Genomic DNA, 21427 nt, shown 5'->3' with positions numbered 1-21427 from the left:
TGGATGTCCAGTGTCCTTCGTGGAATTACCTGCCAGTGCTGAGGATGCCCATGAGGCAGCTGCTGTTCTCCCTGAGCTGCCCTCTGTCTGGACATCCCAGGCAGGTTGCCTCTACTGGCAGAAGGCTCAGGGGTGACAGGGAAGAGGGAAATGTATCTAAGTCAACCCAAAAACTTGGTAACTTTTATTTATATGGAAAATATTCTGAAAATTCAAGGGAACAGGTGCTGATGATATGGATGGAGATGAGAAACTCCATAGATATTAAAGAAAAAAGTGTAAAGGTCCAGGATGACTAGTCAGTAATCCTAAATACCGTACTTGCAAGTTAATATAAATATCTGAGAAGTTGCTATTGTTTGTGTTTGTTCTTATCCATAAACTATTGTTTTGATGTTTATAAATAGTAAATAAAGACATGAATATTGTTGATTAAATTGTATGAAATACAGTGGCATCTCTTTGAGTGTAACACAAAGAGCATAAAGCACATAAACAGGGAGGAATGCTGACAAAACAAGGCTTTAGTCTTTTGGAGTATACTAAAAGAAAAATAAAAAGGAGGGGAGGCTTCTTTTTCTGTTATAGTAAAGTTTAGGAAGACAAAACAACAAAAAAAGAAAACTGTATAGAGGAAGATCTGGCTGCCATGATCTGTGTGCTCAGGGAATGCATTTTTCAGAGAACTTACACTTAATGCACTTAAAATTAAAAGTGATAAAACAGTGGTAGTTAAACTAAGGAATTTTATATTTTGTCTCTGTTTTTGACAGACCCTTCTAAAATCTCTTTTTATTTGTGATGGCAGCTCATTTGAGTATTGTAGAACAGATGTTACAGAGCAGGCTGGGCCCCTGGAAATTTTCTTTGTAGTGTGCTATATTAAAAAGAATGGAAGGAAATGAGGGTTATAGAAATCTTGCTCTTCTAGCTGAAGAGCTTATTGGTCCCAGATGCTTGCATGTACCCCTCCCTCTCGCTGCAATCAATCCTTGCAGTATTTGGATACATCAGTTTCAAAAAGGAGGTGGAGATTTGTGTAACTGAGTGTATTGGATATGCAGAGTGTGGTTGCATAAACTTGGAATTGAAGCAGGGAGCCTGCTTGGATCCGTAACAAGAATGAAACATCAGGTTGTGATGGCAAGAAAAGAATTCTAGTTACCTAATTATCAAAACAATTTTGTACAGCATATAGGTGTCTCTGAGACTTAACATAAAAATTTTGACAAAGTTTGAGCTTACTTAAATGTAGGAGTTCAAAGAGATCCCTATATAAGGTGATCTAAGTGTAGGTCATGGAAATAATCTTTTAGTGGCTAAGATTTTGCTGCTCTGGAGCAGATAGTAAAGTTATGGTATTTTACAAAAGCACATAACTTTTATTAAATGACGAGGGCCTACACAGCTAGTTAAATGGTTTTTGATGCTTTACCTGCTGTCGTCGACTGTCTCCTGATCACTGGTATTTGCAAAGGGTGAAAGAGGCTGTAGGACTTGTGTGAGGATACTGCGTTTTTCTGAGCCAACCATCCATACAGCTCCAGCAGTGCATGTTAATTTTGTGTAAGAATTGTGTGCCTGTTCAGAAAACCAAAAATACAAGGTATTTGGGAAAAACATGCTAGGCTAAGTTTTCTTTGTAAAATGACTCTTGAGTTGGGGCAGATTCACAGAGGCATTTAAGTTCCTAACTCCCACCTGAGTAACAAAAATCCTTGAAATATGTGCGGAGTTAGAAATCAAATACATATTTTTTGAGAAACTTGGCCCGTTATACAGGTTATTGAGAAGAATTTTAGTGCTGCCTTTAAAGACATATACTTAGAATTGCTCTTAGGAAATCTCTTAATAGAGCTGACCCAAGAAAACAAACATCAAGTGAAAGCTTGTAGAGAGCTGCGTGTCTGTTCTTCGCATCCTTTCCATCTTTCTGTTTTCTCTTGTTAATCCTTCTTCCCTCTGTTTGCATGTTGTTACTGCTAAACAGCTCTTATTATATAGCATTAATAAAAAAAAAACAAACAATCCAGGCTTTTACAGAATATAACTCCTTGTATGGCTATGGAGCAGTACAGCTTTGATTTAGAAAACTCTGTCACAAATCTCACACTTTGGTATTGTAGGCAGGGAGATGAAAATCATAACCCAAGAGGGATTCTATAGCGTCTAAACCAGAGCAACAGAAAAAGCTGCTAACATTTTGCCTGCAGGTGAAGTGGGTAAACAGAAAGAATAAAGGGGTGGGTGGCTGGGTGGGATTAAAACAAAGCAAATAAGGTTTTAAAAGCTTGCTTGACTTGTTTCATTCGTATTAGAAGATACATTTCCCAGGGAGTAGCCATTAACCTACCAACAGGGACCATAGAAGTCACTACTAGTTGGCTCTTTAACCCTATCACCCCCAGTATTAGTCATTGCTGGTTTCTAGCAGATACTCAGAGCAACAAGGAGGATGGCAGCAAACTGTTTTTACCATGTAGTAAAAGCAATTGGGGATGGGCCTGAGGAGGATAGCAGTGTAAGGGTTCTGAGGAAAGGTACACCATTAAACATGGTATTTCAAGTGGCCAAAACTCTGTACGGTGTTCTGTTCTTCAGAGCCTGCATCAAAGCGACACTTCTTCATGGTCTTTAGGAGCACTGTTGCTAAGAATGACTTTGTGGAAGAAATACAATCCTGATGGATTTCAGTTTTTCAGGTGTCCCATGGCATGATACCATAAATCTGTTACTGTTGATACTTCCTCTCAGTTCCACCTCTTTGTTTAAATATATAGAATTAATGCTCTCCTTACTGAAATTAAGCAGAGAGAGAACATGCTTGAATGTTCAAAGACCTTCCCTTCAAAAGGAAAAAAAATTAAATTTTAAGAAAAAAGCTTATGATATAGCTGGGGCTTTTTACAATATCCTTGGTAGGGTGAGGAGGTTTACAGTTTTAATTTGCCTTCCTTCACAGCTAAATGTTCCTCCTAGTCTTGTCTTTCCTGTTTACTCCCACGACTGGGTAGGACACGTGGATGATTGTGCCCCCACTCCCTTTTTGTTCCAAAGGGAAGGGTGATGTGTGCCTTACTGTGCCAAGGGAACTGTGTCTGTGCTTAATGCTCATGCTGTGAGGACTGAACTGCTACCTTGTCCTCCTCACACTGCTGCTTCTCAGAAAAACATCTCAAGAATTGGGTTTCACAGTAAAAGAAACATGCTTATGAGAAATAAACTAAGAATATGGTGGGATTTTTCTTTTGTGAAACAATTTTCCTTGCAAATAAGGAGCGTTATTCAGTGAGGAGGAAATGAGCATGTGATTGCTTATATTCTTGTAGTCTACAAGAAAGACAATAGCTTATCCAGTTGTCTTTTACAATAAAGAAGCATTTTTTAAAATACTCAGATGAAATTTGGATTAAATCAATCCAAAACAGTGATGCAGGGTGCCCACAGAAATGTGACCTTGCAGTAAAACTAAGGTGAACAGGATATTTAACATATTCAATATTTCTATATGATAAGTTAAGTTATTTTGCCTTTTTTTTTCCTAAAAAAGCACTATGGATAAGCTTTGAAACTAGAGGAATGTGGGAAGGCTCTTCATTGCAAGATTAAAGCAGAAAGCCCTTAGCTCTAAATTACCATGCAGGAAAGAAAGTAGCGGAGCTGGTTTGTCAACTCCAGTATAATTGGATATTATTTTGCTGTTTAATGTTAAGCCTAAATGTAAGAATTAATCTTTCAAGATTCTGACAAGGGAACGTAGAAATTATGCAAATGGAATGCTGTGGTGACAATTAAAACAGTCAGAATGCAGCCTTGGAGTCAATATGTAAACTGTGCTGGTGTCTCTCAGAAACTGTCCCCTCTTTGTACCTTAATCACTCTGTCCTAACATAGTAGGCTTAAATGATCATCAGGATGTATTTAATCATATATTTTTTACAGGACGTGGTAGAATTGTCCCTTAAATCCTCAATATTTTTTTAAGAATCTCTGTCTTGTAATTTTTTGTACAGTCAGAGTAAATTGTTTGTGATCCTTGGAGTGATCAAAGATGTGGAAAACAAGGATTTAGCAGTTACTTTGACTATTTCAAGATTTTTTTTTAAAATATTTATATAATTAGACATGCAAAGAAATGCTTGGTGTATTTATTTTATCATTCTTTTCACTGAAATCAGAGAATTTATGTCCGTATTCCCTTTGCTAGATAAAGATCTATGTAAACTTGAGTCTTCTTACCACATTTTGCATCTGCTTAAATTGCTGCAGCAGAAGATACGTGGTATATTGTATTTATCTTCTTCAGAATCCTGTTCCTCACATAATTGAATAGAATGTTTCAAAATTTGACTTTGAATGGAGAGCAGTTTTGAAGCATTTCAGCCCAAAATGGAACGTCTATAAAAATGCTGGCTTCTGGGTTTAAAAGAACATGTCCACATCAGTCCAAGATAAAAAGTTACTGAAGCTATAACATAAATATGGGTAATAGCCTTGGTCTGACACTCGGTGGTGAAAGTGGCCTGCTGTGGCTTTCCAGTAGGCTTTCTCGGAATCATTGAGAATCTCTTCACCAGTAGCCAGGCACTCTGTGGTGAGCCACAAGAGAGAAGCATTAAACCAATTAAGGAAGAGCTTAGAGAAAGAAAGCTGGCATTATTTGGTACATCTAATATGGAAATACTTTCCTAGAACAACTATGCCTAAGAGTTGGGGGGGGGGGGTTGTATGTTTGTTTCTTTTAAAATACATCTTTTTTTCCTTTTTGGATTTTTTCTTAGACCTTAGTAATGTCATGAATTCCACTCCAAATATAAAGGCTGTGAATGGAAAAGCTGAAAGTAGTGATAGTGGAGCAGAATCGGAAGAAGAAGGGCTTCATGAAGAGGAGGAAAAAGAACTGCAGCTAAATGGAAAGGGTATGTTTTCTGCGCTTGGACAATTGTCTCTTCCAAAGTTATTCTTAACCACCTAAATGCCAGAAAATCCCAAAGGATTGTGAATGCCGTACTTCTTCAGGAAAATTAGATGCAACTACATGTGAATGAGTGTGTTAAAAACAGCAGTTTCTCAACCTGGTTTACAAGACTTAGAACTAGTACAAATTTGTGAGCTATGCCATATAATTTTTGACTTAGCTAGAAAGTTCTGTACCCTGTATTGTTTTGGTTTTTTTGTTGCCAGTGCTGTTTGTAAAAGCTGTGAATGGCTACATGTAACAGTAGAATTGAAAATTACTTTTTTCTCTTCAGAGAAAATTAAACAGAACTTTCAGTGAGATTCATTTAGGGGGTCTATAAAGAGTTTTGAGAAATACCAGCATCAAGTGAAAACCAAATGAAATTACATATTTAGAATTTTATACAGGTTTTTTCCTCTAAGGACATTAGGATAATTATTTAACTTATCAGAGAGACCTACATTGGATTTGCTTTCTTATGTTTTAAATATCATCTGCTCTTTATGCAAATTACATTTTATATTTACAATTTTTACAAGAACAGAACAATCCCTGCGAATGTGAATCTAGGAGCATTTATATATTTTGTTCTGCAGCTACATTATGCATATAGTCTATTAGAAAGTTAACTACTTGAAGAAATATGTTTTGAGCTATTAGGTGCTTAGTTTTCTATTTGCAAAGTTTTCTTGTTCTTTTACAGACTATAAGAATGTGAAACCAGAATCAGCAGCTGCTAAGGATTTGGAAAGTATTGTTACTAATGGCAGTTACACGGAGAGCTTTATCCCAGATATGCAGAATGGCATCCAGACCAAATCTGCCCTGAATGGCTTGAACCCAGAGGAAGAAATAAAGAAAACAGAGCCAAGCATAGAAATAGCTAATAATGATGCTCACCAAGGTATTGTCCTTGCAAGACCATGTTTTCATTTGCACATGTTTTTCATGGAAAATATTTCTTTTCTTGAAAGCTTAATCCTGGGATTCAGAGACTAGCAATGGTGTCTTTCAGTTACAGAAACCTGAAGAAGGAATACTAAAAAAAAATCAAATTTAATACCAGTTTAAAATAAGGCTTTCTTTTAGGATCTCCTCCAGAAAGAGAGATGAATTCAGAGTCAGAGAGGCCCAAAACCACAGAAATATAATTGTTTTCTTTTAAAATCATTATACTATCTATGCAAATACTGTTTGCCTTTGAAAGCTAATTCGTAGTGAAATGAAAATCACTAATATTTTATTTGTCATTCTCAAAGGCTGAACATACTATAAATGCCAGTTTGTTGAAACTGATGTCTAAATATATCATTTTAAAACTAACATAACTTTAGGCAAGACTGCTTTATAATGAGCTTAGATAGGAGAGTGAAATGAACCAGGTAAAATTAAAATTATCAACTTATAATGCAGAAATGCCAATATGATGTATAGTTGTGCCTTGGTAAAAGTTTTATATAATTCCTATATTAATGTAACCTCTTTATTTAGAATCTAAGTTTAAGATGACAGTTGTAGATAAAAGGGGCATGAGTTGAAGCTCACCTAGACATTTTAACTCATTGCTTTACTCTTTGCCAGGATTGGCTCATGTTTACAAAACATGTGTGTGTATCTCCTTTCCATACAGGTGTAAATGAAGAGAATACTGAAGAGTTCTCAGCAACTCAGCACTTAACCAGTGATTCAGACAGTGAAGTTTATTGTGACTCTATGGAGCAACTTGGACTAGAAGAGGTAGAGGCTTAGTATTCCTAGGTGTATTTTGAAACTGGTATGCTTATTTTTAAATAAGTTCCTATCTGTCAGGTGAACCTGGACATGCAGAGGTGAATGAAGTAACTCATGCATACCTTTCTCCTGTTTGGACTATCGGTTTTTTGTTCTTTTTGTTGTCAATCTTTTACAACTTGGTTACTACTGATCTAAAAGCCCCTGGAGAATTTATGTGAGGGGAAGGTATTGAAAACAACAGTACAACAAAAACAACAGTACAAAGAAACTAAGGGCTGTGTCCACAAATGAATTTAGGATCTCATAACATATGTAGAGACCAGAATCCAGCTATCTCTAAGAAGCAGAGGATGTCATTGTGACAAGGAGGTTTTTGTGTGATCTTTTTCTGGAGTGATGAATCCTGCATTTGTTTCTTAGAATAAATAAAGAGTAAGCCTTAGCAGGTGGCCTGTAGGCCAGTGCCTGAAAGTGGCCTAAGGTCTAAAGAAGTGTGAGACCACAATGATTTCTGGATTCTCTTTTAGCCTCTTCAGCCGTAATGTACATCTCTGACTTTCATATGAAAGGTGGGCACCAACTGTGCTGGCTTAGTTTTGACTGAATTTGTGTTCCTGCTCATTGTATTAACTGTAATCTTAGTTGACTTACTGGCTTGGACCTCCTTCAGAGATCCATTTAGGTGTGGACTTTGTAGATTGTACTCAAACACGTGGTTTCCTGGTTCTGGGGAGGAATATATGAATGATGCATGGGATCAGAAAGATTAGTAAGCACTCTAATATTGCATCATTCTCTTGTACAGCTGTTTCTTGAGGACCTAGAGAATTCCTTTTGGCAAATAAAAATTTTACCCAGTAATGAAGCATGTTGAGAAAGGTGATTTAGTAGACATGCTGAAGCTCTTTTATCTAGGTCCCAATCATCATGATTTATCCCAATCATCTTGTGTATCGTTCGAGCTTGTTTGAGGTTCTTTAATTGAAGTGGGTGGATAATTTGTCAGAATTTCACAACCTGCACGAGAAAAGTTCTAGTTTTTAAGAAAATAACAAATGTTCAGGTATATGTAAATGAATACACAAGTAGAACTACGGATGGATCAGTTCAAACTGGAAGCGGTTCATTTACAGAATTAAATACAGCTTTTTATTGGAAAAGATATAGCAAACACTCTGTCTTCAGTTCTGATGATACAGGTTTATGAACTGCTATTTGACAGTATTTGGCAGCAGTTTCCATTTCTTTGCCCCTTCTTTTGGTTATTTTGGCTTTTTCATGGAGTTATTTTTCAGCTAGGTGAGGTCCCCAGTCTGCTTCAGCATAAACTAGTCCAAGTGCTTGTCCTTACACTGAAAAAAGGGTTGCTTGAACCACCTTAAGACAATCCTCTTGCAGAACATGTAATTGTGACCTGATCAACACGTGTTTCATCCATTTTTAACATCTTGCTACAGTACCACCAATTTTGAGTGAGAAGTTGATAGAATACTGTGCCCTTCTTTCATTTGATGAGAGGTACGGGGTGCAGCCAAGCTGTTTTGAACAGGTTGATAATAAACAACGTGACCTCTTTGCCACGAGTGTAAACACTGCCTACTCATGGTTGCTACCAGCACGTGACTTGACAGTGTGGCGCACGAATCCAAGTTAGGATACCACTTCACTGTGATGATACCACAGTTAGGATACCACTAGGAAGCAAAGCCAATTTTACAAGGGAAAACTGAATGTTTTCAGATCTTAATGTTCTGAGTATTACTGTATGTTGGAAATGTCTAAAGTAATTCCAAGTGGTATAGCTGTTTTGAGAATATTTGCCTCAAATGCCTTTTCAATCTGAAAAGGACATTAAGACAATAGTAAGCACAGCCTACAGGAAAACAGCTTCTCCTGTTAAAAGAAAAGTCTTAATTCTGGGTGAACCATTTTCTTAAAGTGAAAGTAGAGATGATGCTTCTTCCTTTTTATTAGTTAACTGTCACATTTTACAGAATTTAATTACTTGCTAATGTTAATTTGTAGCCCTTGGAGATCATCACATCAGCTAAAGGATCTTTAAAGCATTCATCCCATTTCTTGGATGTAGATCACAGTCTTCTGTTAGAAAATACGGATTTTCCAAGGAACACTTGCATGACTTATAGGAATGTCCAGTCTGGAAATACTGTAGAGGGAGCAGCTCTAGAACAAGGCGAAGTCAAGTGTGGAGGAGAGGATGGCAAGGCCAGTAATGGGGGCCCTCACAAAGAGAAGAAAGGTGGAGAAAAGGCGGATTTCTACAATGTCAGAAGAGGGAGAGGTACTGTGCATGCTGCTTTTGTTTTCCCCACTCTCCTGACTGACATAAGTCACTGGTACGCTTGTCAATATTGTTCAGTAAGATAGTCATGCCTTATAGTGCTTCTGTCCTTCACAATAAAAATAAATAACAAAATCCTAATTACAGTGGGTAGCAATCAGTTTTGTCTTCAGAGTATTTATTTCATTCGTAGTAAGTATTACAAAATTATTTTCTTGCGCTACAGAGGTCTTGTATAAGCATATTGGCTTCTTCTGTTTTGGCTTACCTTAAAATCCAGTTGCTGTTTATGGCACCTGTCTTTTTAGAAATGTAATCTTCAAAACCTGTCTATGCATGAGAAGAGTTTCCTTACAAGTTACATATTTATTTTTAAATGCATGTGCATTTATACCTCTGTGGTGTCCTATTTGAAACCATGGAACATCTTGGAAAGGTATCAGTGACGTGTTGTTTTCTATATAATTGGAGTGTTAGCCACACCTTTGAGTGATTCCGATGCTATCTATTATGATTCTTAAAACTTAATGATTCTTAATCACGTTAGTCCAGATGTTCAATTTATGTTGGACCTCTGCTCTTTTTAATTCCTTAATACTTCTAATATTGTCACCTAGGAGCAGCACTATATTCCAGTGGTATGGTCTGTAAGGTAAAGGATAAAGCTTATTTTTCTTGTACTAAAAAAAAAAAAGTCAGAAAGTATCTTATTTATATATAGCGTGCCTTTTTGTATGGCATCTATATGTGATCAGATGTTGCAGCAACCTCCCAGTGCTTTCAAACTGTCTGAATATAGCCTATGGTCTGGAGTACTACACTCACTTTGGGAGGGAGAGAATCGAACAGTTGAAATCAATCATTTTCAATAGAGTTGGTAGCCCATTCAGTGTTTTATGTATCTATTTCTTCTCCCTCAACATAGGGCATAGACTTCAGCCTCTAGGAGACGGTTCCCAAGGCGGACAGATGGGTAGTGGAGGGGACGGAGAGCGCTGGGGATCAGACAGAGGACCCAGGGGTAGCCTCAACGAACAGATTGCAGTAGTGCTGATGCGGTTGCAAGAAGACATGCAGAATGTCCTTCAGAGGTTGCATATGCTGGAGGCAGTTACAGCATCACAGGTATTATTCATTGAACTTATCTGATTACCTTTTTAAAATCTCCTTGGATATTTATATGTTTTTTCAGATTAAAAAATCAGACAATATTTTCTTAAACTGTAAAGGCATTTCATTTATATTCTGTAGTTTATTCCAACTTAAAATTTCTTATTGGTACCTACTCTCAGAAACACAATTCAGGACTCTTGTACATGTGAGAAAAATGTGCATTTTGACCTAAAAATTAACCATGTGTTATTTTACTGATTTGTGATCAGACTGATCTTAGCCATCATTATTGATACATATTACACAGTTGCTATATGGAGATTCCATAGTTAATTTTAGTAATACACGATCACACATAATTTCTTCATCAGTAGATCTCAAAGGATTTGCAAAGGAAGTAAGGAATTATCTCAGTCTTCCAGATCGGTAAATGTTTGCAGGCAGAACTTCTGATTCCATTTTTCAGTTAGCAGAAGACTGATTCTTCATAGCATTCTTTCCCCACAAAGTAATCCAGCTTTCTTGGATTTTCACATCATGTATACAAGATAGGCAAAAGAAGTCTTAAGAAAGTGTAGATATTTATTGATGTAGTGCTTCTTTTTCCTTCTGTTTCAATGGAAATATCGTATATTCGGGAGAATAGAATATGCTGTGAATATAGTTGAACCAGCAAGCTAAAAATGTTTGGTTTTGTTTGAGTTGCTTATGTATTTTGGTCTACCTGACAATGAGAGAACTGTACAAGTAGTATCCTATGGGATGCACGTACTCCAAATCTAAGGCAGACAGGCAAAAGGATTTATTAAAACTATGATTTCGCTCCGTCACAGCTGCTCAAGAATCTGATGTGTGGGTACAGATTGATTTTCTTTTTTTGCCTGAGCAATAGATGAAGAAATAGTAAAAGATTCTTCCCCAGCAGTTCATGCTGTGCTTGCTACCCTTACCTGAAGAGAAACAGAAGCTTCTGTTTCACACTTACATAAATTAAGAAAGACCTAGAAAACCGACTGCTTTGTTTTTGTGGAAGCACCACAACAGTGTATGGGAATAGTCTTGAAAAGTTTCTGGTACTTCTTATGTTCTGGATAGCCTGGAAGATTTGGAACAGAATATTCTTTCCTTTATGCTGTTAGACATGCCTGTAGCTATGGCTCAGGGCAGACTAAAACAGTGCTTTTTGCCTTTGTATAGACTAGTGTCAAAACATGTAATCATGCAAATTAATCTGCTGGGATTTCTACTCTGGGTTACAACTGCTAGGGCTTGACCAGAGTTGAGGAAGTTCTGATGACAAGTTGGGCAGAGGGGGCCTTGTAAACAGGTCCAGTAAGTGACACTGATTCATTTTTTTAATACACGGAGATGTGATAAAAATGCTATGAAGAGCAATGGAAACATGAGAGGTAAATTGGAAACTAAGTGGTGAAAGGGGGTTGCACGGGGGTGATTCTGTTCCTTAAATTTCATATATACAGATTGCAAAGCCTTCACAAGATGAGAAACTTCATATTCTTATTTTGTGAAGCGGAAAAATTTTAATTGCAGTTTCCTTTTTTTATACTCACCAGCTTTTGTTTGTATTTAAAGGCAAAATCTGCAACACTACAGTCAAATTATCAACCTGCCTCCTCTGACAAGGTAAAATATGTTTCTTTTCTATTTGTAAAAAGCAGTGTGAATGGTGAAAAAAGATGAGATGAATATTTTATATCTAGCTCTTAGTATGTTCTTTTCGTATCATCCCTCACTTGACTGGGAGATAAAAAAAATCTCTGTCTGAAGAAGTTATTTGATAGATTAATCTTTTTTTCTGGTCTTACTCGTATATTCTATTTTGATACTGTGGCATTTGAAATGATTGAGAAGTATACATGTGGTATTCAATAAGTGCACACAGATTGCTGACTATGTGTTTTTTCTGTTTTCCTTAGAAACCATCATGGTGGCCCTTTGAAATTTCTCCTGGTGTTTTAGCTTTTGCTATTGTTTGGCCATTTATTGCCCAGTGGTTGGTACATGTGTATCTTCAAAGAAAGCGAAGGTAAAGACGTGCATTCAATAGGGCATATATACTGCATTTCATCTGTTTAAACCAATACGTAGTATATCGTGTTATTTAGACAGGATATAAAATACTGCCTTCATGCATAAGAAGAACGCAAGGGTACGCTCTTGATAAGGCTTTAACAGTGTGTCTGAAACATCAGGTCAGTATCAGGGAACTTCATAATAATTGCTTTGATAAATCCTGTTTCCTTGAGATCTTTGTTTCAAGATGTCTTGCTTAATGTTCCATTGCATGTATCAGTGACTCACAGCTCTGAAGATACCGGGCTAAATCAGATTATACATAGAGTCCTTGGTATGGTTATGGCAGGAAGGTGCGTGTTTTAGTCCCAAGAACTCAAGCCAAATGCGCAACAAGAAATTCTGGAAGCTAGTAGGAGTGCTGCCCTTCCCTTAGCTGGGAATTCTAGGAAGAGACACGCATAGTTTTCTTTGCCTTGAAAGTTTCTCAGTGTAAGAAAGTATTGGTTAATTTGACTTTATATGCGGTATGCTGTATATGTGGCAATTTAGGTTAAATCCATGAAATGTGATGCAGGATAAATCATTTCAGTGAGTGTACACACGTGGGTGAGGCTGGATAGCTTGGAAGTGTCTCCGCAGCATTCTTTGACCCTCTTGCTCTCAATATCCTCTTGAGCTTCTAGACTCCCTAGTCCCCTCGTGCCTTGAGAAAATTTTTTCCTATCAAATCCTTTGCAGAGTCCCATCTGTCACCTATTTCTTATTTTTTTATTATTATTTACTTATTTTTTATTATTACTTACTAGCACCTTACTATGATATCTAAACTAGATATGAGGGGGGAAGGGGAGATAACTGGGCCTGTCAAGAGTAAACCCAAGGGAAGTATGCCAGGGCTTGAAGGATGGTGGACTAGTGAGGACTCTCGCTCTGCCATTTCATTTGAGAGAAGGGATAGACGTTTAGAAATCATGGAAGCACCTGAGAAGGGTCTGGTAGGAAATGGGGCCCATACTCACAAAAAGGTGTTGGAATTATTAGCTCATCTGAAGTGCGTCTATACCAATGCATGCAGTATGAGCAACAAACAGGGGGAGCTTGAAGCCATGATGCACCAGGAAAACAATGACATAGTGGCTATCACAGAAACGTGGTGGGATGTCTCACACGACCGGAATGCCACAATCGATGGCTACAAGCTCTTGAGGAGGGATAGACAGGAAAGGAGAGGTGGTGGAGTGGCCCTGTATATTAGAGAATGCTATGAGAGCTCGGAAATCAAGTATAGTGATGATGGGGTTGAGAGCGTTTGGATTAGGTTAAGGGCCAATAAAGCTGATATCGTTGTGGGAGTCTGCTATAGACCTCCCAACCAAAGCGGTGAGGTGGATGAAGCTTTCTATAAGCAGCTGGGGGAAATCTCGCAGTCACTTGTCGTTGTTCTTGTGGGGGACTTTAACCTCCTGGATATCTGCTGGGAATACAACACAGCAGAGAGGGAACAATCCAGGACGTTCCTGGAATGTGTGGAGGATAACTTCCTCACACAGCTGATAAGTGAGAAGACGAGGGAAGGTGCCCTCCTGGACCTGCTTCTTGTGAACAGGGAAGAACTTGTCGGGGAAGTAAAGGTTGGTGGCTGTCTAGGCCACAGTGATCGTGAGATGACTGAGTTTTTGATTCTTGGAGAAACAAGGAGAGGGGTTAGTAAAACTGCCACCTTAGACTTCCAGAGGGCAAACTTTGACCTGTTCAGAAGACTGCTGGACAAAATGCCTTGGGAGGCTGCCCTGAAGGATATCGGAGCCCAGGAAGGCTGGACATACTTCAAGAGAGAAGTCTTAAAGGCACAGGAGCAGGCTGTCCCTGTGTGCTGAAAAACAAGGAGACGGGGTAGGAGACCGGCATGGCTAAATAGGGACCTTTGGCTGGAACTCAAGAACGAAAGGAGAGTCTATGACCTTTGGAAGAGGGGGCAGGTCTCTCATGAAGACTCTAAAGATGTAGTGAAGCTATGCAGGGAGAAAATTAGGAGAGCCAAAGCACAGCTAGAGCTTAACCTAGCTACAGCCGTTAAGGATAACAAAAAATGTTTCTATAAATTCATTAACAACAAAAGGAGGATTAGGGAAAATCTCCCTCCCTTATTGGATGCAGAGGGAAACATAGTCACAAAGGATGAGGAAAAGGCTGAGGTGCTCAATGCCTACTTTGCCTCGGTCTTTAGCAGTGGAACTAGGAGCTAGGAGAGCTAGTGGAACGTGAGCTAGGAGACAGGGAGGGGAAGCTGGACGAGGTCATCACAATTAAAGAGGAAGTGATCAGTGACCTGCTACACCGCTTGGATGTGCACAAGTCTATGGGACCAGATGGGTTACATTCAGGAGTGCTGAAAGAGTTGGCAGACGTGCTCGCCAAGCCACTTTCCACTATTTACCTGAAGTCATGGCTAACTGGGGAGGTCCCAATGGACTGGAGGGTAGCAAAAGTAGCACCCATCTACAAGAAAGGCAGAAAGGAGGATCTGGGAAACTATAGACCTGTCAGTCTGACCTCGGTACCAGGGAAGGTCATGGAGCAGATCATCTTGAGTGCCATTACGAGCCATATAATGGACAACCAGGGGATCAGGCCCAGTCAGCAGGGGTTTATGAAAGGCAGGTCCTGCCTGATGAACCTGATCTCCTTCTATGACAAGATGACTCGATTATTGGGCAAGGGAAAGGCTGTGGACGTTGCATACCTAGACTTTCGAAAAGCATTTGACACTGTTCCCCATAGAATTCTCATGGAAAAAAATGACAGCTCATGGCTGGATCTGCTGGATCAAGCACTGGCCGCATGGGCAGTCCCAAAGAGTGGTGGTCAATGGAGTTAAATCCAGCTGGCGGCCGGTCACAAGTGGTGTTCCTCAGGGCTCAGTGTTGGGACCACTTCTGTTTAACGTCTTCATTGACGATCTTGATAAGGACATGGAGAGTATCATCAGTAAGTTTGCAGATGCCACGAAGTTTAGCAGGAGTGTTGATCTGCATGAAGATAGGGAGGCTCTACAGAGAGACTTGGATAGATTGGACTGATGGGCCAACGCTAATGGAATGAGCTTCAACAAGGCCAAATGCTGGGTCCTGCACTTGGGCCACAACAACCCCATGCATCGCTACAGGCTTGGGGAAGTGTGGCTGGAGAGCTGCCTGGCAGAAAAGGACCTGGGGGTTCTAATTGACAAGCGGCTGAATATGAGCGAGCAGTGTGCCCAGGTGGCCAAGAAAGCCAATGGCATCCTGGCTTGTATTAGAAATAGTGTGAACAGCAGAAGCAGGGAGGTGATTGTCCTCCTGTACCCAACACTGGTGAGGCCGCACCTTGAGTATTGTGTCCAGTTCTGGGCACCTCAATACAAGAGAGATATTGAGGTGCTGGAGCGAGTACAGAGGAGGGCAACGAAGCTGGTGAAGGGCCTGCAGAATAAATCTTATGAGGAGCGATTGAAGGAGCTGGGACCGTTTAGTTTGAGGAAGAGGAGGCTGAGGGGAGACCTCATCACTCTCTGCAACTACTTGAAAGGACATTGTAGAGAGGTTGGTTCTGGTCTCTTCTCACAGGTAATTAGCGATAGAACAAGAGGGAATGGCTTTAAGCTGCAACAGGGTAGGCTTAGGCTGGACATTAGGAAAAAATTCTTCACAGAAAGAGTGGTCAGACACTGGAATAGGCTGCCCAGGGAGGTGGTGGAGTCACCATCCCTGAATGTGTTTAAGAGTCGTTTAGATGTGGTGTTAGGGGACATGGTGTAGGGGAGAACTTTGTAGAGTGGGGTTGATGGTTGGGCTCGATGATCCCAAGGGTCTTTTTCAACCTAAATGATTCTATGATATTTTTGTAATGTCTACTTTGACTTCCTTCAGCTAAAGGACAGTTGTACTCTCATCTTACCTTTTCTCAGTTCTCTAAGCATCAGAAGATCAAGTGAATGTTCTCTAGTTGATACCTACTTAACTCAGCCTCACACCTGACTTTGTTAGCTTAGTATGCGCTTACCTTTTAAGCTTTTTCCTCTCTGTCAGTCTGCAGAGAGTCTGCATGTGTGTAGATCTTACTAGAATTAGCTTTAATTGCTCTAGCTTTTTAATGTTGGACAGTTTTCATGGTATAGTTTTCTCTCATACGGTAAAGCACAGAAACACAGAATGGCTGAGGTTGGAAGGCAGCTCTGGAGGTCATGTGGTCCAAGCTGCCAGCTCAAGCAGGGATACCTAGAGCTGGTTGCCCATGACTGTATCCAGACGACTTTTGAATATCGCCAAAGAGGGAGACTCCACAACCTCTCTGGGCAACCTGTTCCAGTGTTCATCTCTCCTCATAGGACAGATGATCCAGTCCCTTAACCATCTTCGTGGCCCTTTGTTGGACTGTCTCCAGTATGTCCATGACTCTCTTTTACCCAGACCTGGACACAGCACTCCAGCTGTGGCCCCTCCAGTGCGGAGTAGAGGTGAAGCATCACCTCCCTTGACCTGCTGGGAGGGATAACGCAGCCCACAACACCATTGGCCTTCTTTGCTGCAAGGCCGCGGCGCTGGCTCATGTTCAACTTGGTGTCTACCAGGACCCCCAGGTCCTTTTCTACTTCGCAGCTGGGCAGGCCCCAGTGTGTACTGGTGTCTGGGATTGTTCCTCCCCAGGTGCTGGACTTGGCACTTCCCCTTGTTGTGTGAGATTCCTGTCAGCCCATTTTTCCATCCTGTTGAGATCCCTCTGGATGGCAGCACAACCCTCTGGCCTATATTTGTGTAATCTGCAAACTTGCTGAGGCTGCGCTCTGCCCCATCATCTAGGTGATGAATAAAGATGTTAAGCAGGACTGGACCCAGTACTGACCCCTGGCATACACCGCTAACTACCGGCCTCCAATTAAGACTTCTGTCACTGATCACCACCCTCCGGGCCCAGCCCATGGCGTTGTAAACAATGCGGTGGCCACAAAGGCCTGCTGGGGAGTTGCCCGTCTTAGAGCTGTCATTAGCAGCACTGGTGTTACTTGCACACTCTGATGAAACCCGAGATTTCACTACTAAGGCTTTTAGGCAGTTACACACATTTTCTGCACTAGTAAATGGAGATTTTCATTTCATCAGCAAGGACAAAGTTTTTTAAAATCAATACAATTTTTTTAGTATCTTATGTGAAGCTCCTATGAACTTCAGTATTCTTTAGCGAATAGCTCTCAAATGTCCATGGTCTCTCTCTCTCTGAACAGTATGCTGTCCTTATAAACCTTTTTTGATCATCTGTGACGTCTGTAGCACCCTTGATCGATTCACAGGTTCAGTCAGAAATCAGTTTTTAGAAAAGCATCCTTTCCAGCAATTTTTCTAATATATTGTTCAAATGATTCAGAGCTTCAAATGAGTAAACAAATGGTACATTATTTTTAGTTTGGATTGGTCTGTCTTCACCTTTCATCCATTGGATTTTCCTAGGTCTTTATCTACTTGACAAAGAACCTGTGATATGTTTTCCATGGGTACTTCATTGCCATCACCAGGTCAATTCTTAATCTTTTGCTTAAATAAAGCAGATGGAGCAACTGGAATCTCTTTTTAAAGTTGCTTTCCAATCTTGGGATGGTTCTGGTGGCTCTTTCCCAAATCCTCCACAGTTTATTAACATTCTTTTTCAGTTCTGGACACCAGGATTTGTCTACTAACCGTAATGCCAGTATCTTTGAGACACAGAGACAGCATAGCCCCCGGTAGTCCTTGTTTTGTTTACTCATTCATGGATTGTATTAAGGTGAGATGAGAACAGGAACAACTAAGGAAATTTCTGTGTTCTTCAGCTTTCCTCTTCGTTTCTGAAGAAATCTACCCATAGCCAGAATTTAAGGACTATCTGCTTCTGCATCACCTTTCCATCTGGAGTTCCATCTCCTTTAGCAATGAGTAGGAACTTGATGAAGTACACTCAGAGAGAGAATGGAATTGCAAAACAAGAGTCCTCTGTTGTCCCACTGCCAGTTTCAGTTTGTGCCCTGTTAAGGTGTGTAAGCTTTTAGGCAGCAGCTGTACATGGTACATATATTGACCATATCAATACACTTGTGGTTTTAAAATATATAAACTGTCCTGGAGCAGAAACCAGGAGTGTGAAGTTTTCTCATCGTGAAGCTGTGGAGCCATGACTCCTGAGCGCGTTTGCTCAGTGGAGCAAATTCCATGGAACTGGTGGAGAGAAGGGCTTCTGTAGTCAACAGCCATGTGTTTAGCTCACGTCCCTGGGAAGGGGTAGCTCAGCTCACTCTTAGCACCCTTCGGTGTACGGCGTTCTAGCTGGTTTAGGTCTTCTGAGCCTCTTAACCTCCCTCATTCCTTTATAGGGAACTTAATGCTGAAAATCTGGGTGCTCGTATTGGAGCCTTCACTGAAAAAAGCTTGAAAACCTGAATCCTGAGAGTTCTAAAAGCAGATGACAGATAGATAAAAACCAGTTCATAAGCATAGCTCTGCTGTGAGCTCGCAAACCACTGGCTGACGTGGTCAGGGACTGTTCTGAGGAATTTCATCTGCAGTTCAGAATTCTTAGTGATATTTTGTACTCCTCAGTGCGAGTTGTGCCAGTTCTGTAAGCTTGCAGATTGTTTTGTAAGTTAAGAGGGCAAATTTCCAGGTATCTTGAAGCAGTGTTGTATTTTAATGGATTGGAAATCATTCACATGTAACCTGAATTGATTTGTTTATTTAGAGAAATAAAAAATCGTCTCATATGTGAAGGTACATTAAACTAATTTATTTGGTTCCTCTTCTAGAAAACTGAATTGAGAATTCATGACTTTCCTTAAGGACTGCTAGAAGATGGCCCTGGAAAGCGAAGGAATTCTGAATTCTCATAGAATCTCAGGATCTGGGATGACGTTCCTTCTGTTATCGTAATATTTTGTACTACCTTTGAGCTCAACACTTAAGGACTAACATTATTGAAACTTGAATGATTCACAGCTCCTAGGTTACAAATAAAATAAATTTAACAATTCCATCCCCAAACCCATATGAACATTAATTATTTTGGAATGTGCTAGTGGATGGACCTTCAGTAATTACTGGTCTTGCTGATGTCAGATGATGAAGAGAATATCATCTTAGCAAAAGAGTAAGTGAAAATATGTAAAACTGTCACTTTAACGGAGAAATAATTTTACAGTCACAACATCCCTGCCTGTTTTTCCACAGGGTTACACATTATCAGATGAAAGCACTAATAAATTATGAATTCAATACATTGTAAGCTGTTGGGAAAATACAATATACCTCTGAGGAATTCAACTGGTTCTTTTTGCTCCTAAATTGGTGTGGGGCAAATTTCCATGTAAATTGGTCAGAAATGAAGTTGAATCCTTCACTTATCCTTTAAGATTGTAAAGGAGATTTGGGAATTGATAGATGTCTTCAAGTTAGAGCCGTTAATAACAGAGGGGCGGGCTGTCAAATATAAGTTTGGAAACAGTGTGTGGTACAAGGGATCCATCTAAAGAGGCTGCACCTTATATTTTTAACTTGGATAATTGTATTCTTGTTGACAACAGCTTGTTTAACTGAAATACATAGTTTAGGCACAAGGTGCTTTAAAATGAGATGAAAGCTAGCGCTGTAAGTGTAGCTCTAAGATTTTAAAAAGCTTGGTGCACTGCAAGTTTTTTGTTGTCAGTTTATGTCAAATTAAAATAAGATTTAATCTAGCCCTAATCTATTGTGGACTTTGCCCAACTCACATTAGGAAAAATATCAGTTCTAGTATTTCTTTCTCTCTTTTCCTTCTACTTCCTTTCAAAACAAAACTTTTCAGCTAATTTTGGTGCTGATTTTTTTTGCCATGGACTATTTCTTAACCAATATACAGACAGAGTTACAACCTCGTGAAGTTTGCTTGATTAAAGCACGCTTTACACTTAATTTTAAAATAAATTAATATATAAGTTGTCTAAATCTCTGGAAAGTAGAAATGCACTAAAATGAGACTTGACAGGAAATTAAGACATTCATTTCCTATAACAAATTACATCATAACATAATCCATGGTTAAGGTCTGCCTCTTCACAAATTTCACAATATTATAGATGTGCTTTCATTCTCTACCTGGACTACATATTACAAATAATTCTTGAGGAAAGTTATTTTTTGTCCTTCCTGAAAATCTTTTATAGTTTGGAAAACATTTTTCATACAAGTTATACTGTATAAAAATGTAATCACAGAACTTAATGTTTGTTTTACCAGAGCAATTTTAATCTTGTATTTAGTTGTGTTTTTTTTTTTAAAGTTACTTTTCCCCTCTTCTGATTTTCTTATTGTAAAGCTGAATTAAAAAAAACACTCAGAACCTGTTTGAAGACTGTTGTAACACTCAGATGGTGAGTTTTGGCATGAGATGTACTGAAAACTCAGGTTTGAGCAAAGCTTATGCTGGAAGGGAAGTTCTGCTGTCACCGGAAGCCATTGCACCTGTAGCTCGAAGTTCCTAGAGTGATTTACTTCTTATCATAAAAGGATAGAAATGATTATACAGGAAGGATACTCTAGCTGGAGGGTCACTTTAAAAAACAAAAGCCTCCTGAAGCAGGACGTCTTCTGACAGGATGAAGCACACTGGAGTGCCTCCTCCCCAGTTCATAACCATGTTAGATGTAGGTGTCTCACTTTTAGAGACGGTACAGGCATTCTTAAAGGTACTTAACTTTTAACTTCCTACTGAAATAAATGTAGGCAAGTGCCATCCTTGTTATTTATTCATGTTTCAATAAATCAATCCCTTAATATTTTGTATTTTATCTTGAACTTCCTTAATGTTTCGTAAATGCTGTATGTCGGATGCTTTGGCTGCTGGCTACATTTTGAAGACATGGTCTCAATCTTAAAGTTGTAATATAGAACATCATCACTTTTATAAACATTTATCTGCAATTCATAACTGGGCCTCAGCTGCTAGGGGTATCTCAAACTCACTGTAGTTCAGACAGTTTTCTAGTTAGCTGGTATTCCATCTTAAAGGTAAGGACAAATGATTAATTTTTATAGCTTGCCCAAATACAGAGATACACAGCTTTAACTTGGAGAAAGTGACATAAGCAATTCATTGGTGCTCAGAAGTAGGACCTGCTGTTCTAGCTGGTGCTCTCCTCAGGAGGGCTGGCAGTCAGAACAGTTCTGCATAGCACTGGAAACATCTTGACCCAGCTCAAAATTGCACTTCTGAAGCAAATGTCCAGCTGGTTTCCTGCAGTGAAT

At 39.5% G+C, this 21427-nt stretch overlaps 1 protein-coding gene across 2 annotated transcripts in view; it reads left to right on the top strand.

Annotated features, from left to right (window-relative positions):
• ACBD5 (acyl-CoA binding domain containing 5) overlaps positions 1 to 20965 on the top strand; it is a 34147-nt gene extending 13182 nt beyond the window's left edge. For both annotated transcript variants that reach the window (XM_074574408.1, XM_074574407.1), the window contains 8 exons: positions 4782 to 4919; positions 5664 to 5864; positions 6591 to 6697; positions 8720 to 8996; positions 9922 to 10121; positions 11703 to 11753; positions 12047 to 12156; positions 18955 to 20965. In XM_074574408.1, coding sequence (XP_074430509.1) covers positions 4782 to 4919; positions 5664 to 5864; positions 6591 to 6697; positions 8720 to 8996; positions 9922 to 10121; positions 11703 to 11753; positions 12047 to 12156; positions 18955 to 18967 — 1097 coding nt within the window. In that variant the 3' untranslated portion in view covers positions 18968 to 20965. The remainder of the gene's footprint in view (positions 1 to 4781; positions 4920 to 5663; positions 5865 to 6590; positions 6698 to 8719; positions 8997 to 9921; positions 10122 to 11702; positions 11754 to 12046; positions 12157 to 18954) is intronic.
• Positions 20966 to 21427: the final 462 nt, after the last annotated feature.

The sequence above is a fragment of the Larus michahellis genome, chromosome 2 (genome assembly GCF_964199755.1).
Source record: "Larus michahellis chromosome 2, bLarMic1.1, whole genome shotgun sequence".
NCBI classification, from domain to species: domain Eukaryota; kingdom Metazoa; phylum Chordata; class Aves; order Charadriiformes; family Laridae; genus Larus; species Larus michahellis.
This window is presented reverse-complemented; position numbering and strand designations above follow the sequence as displayed.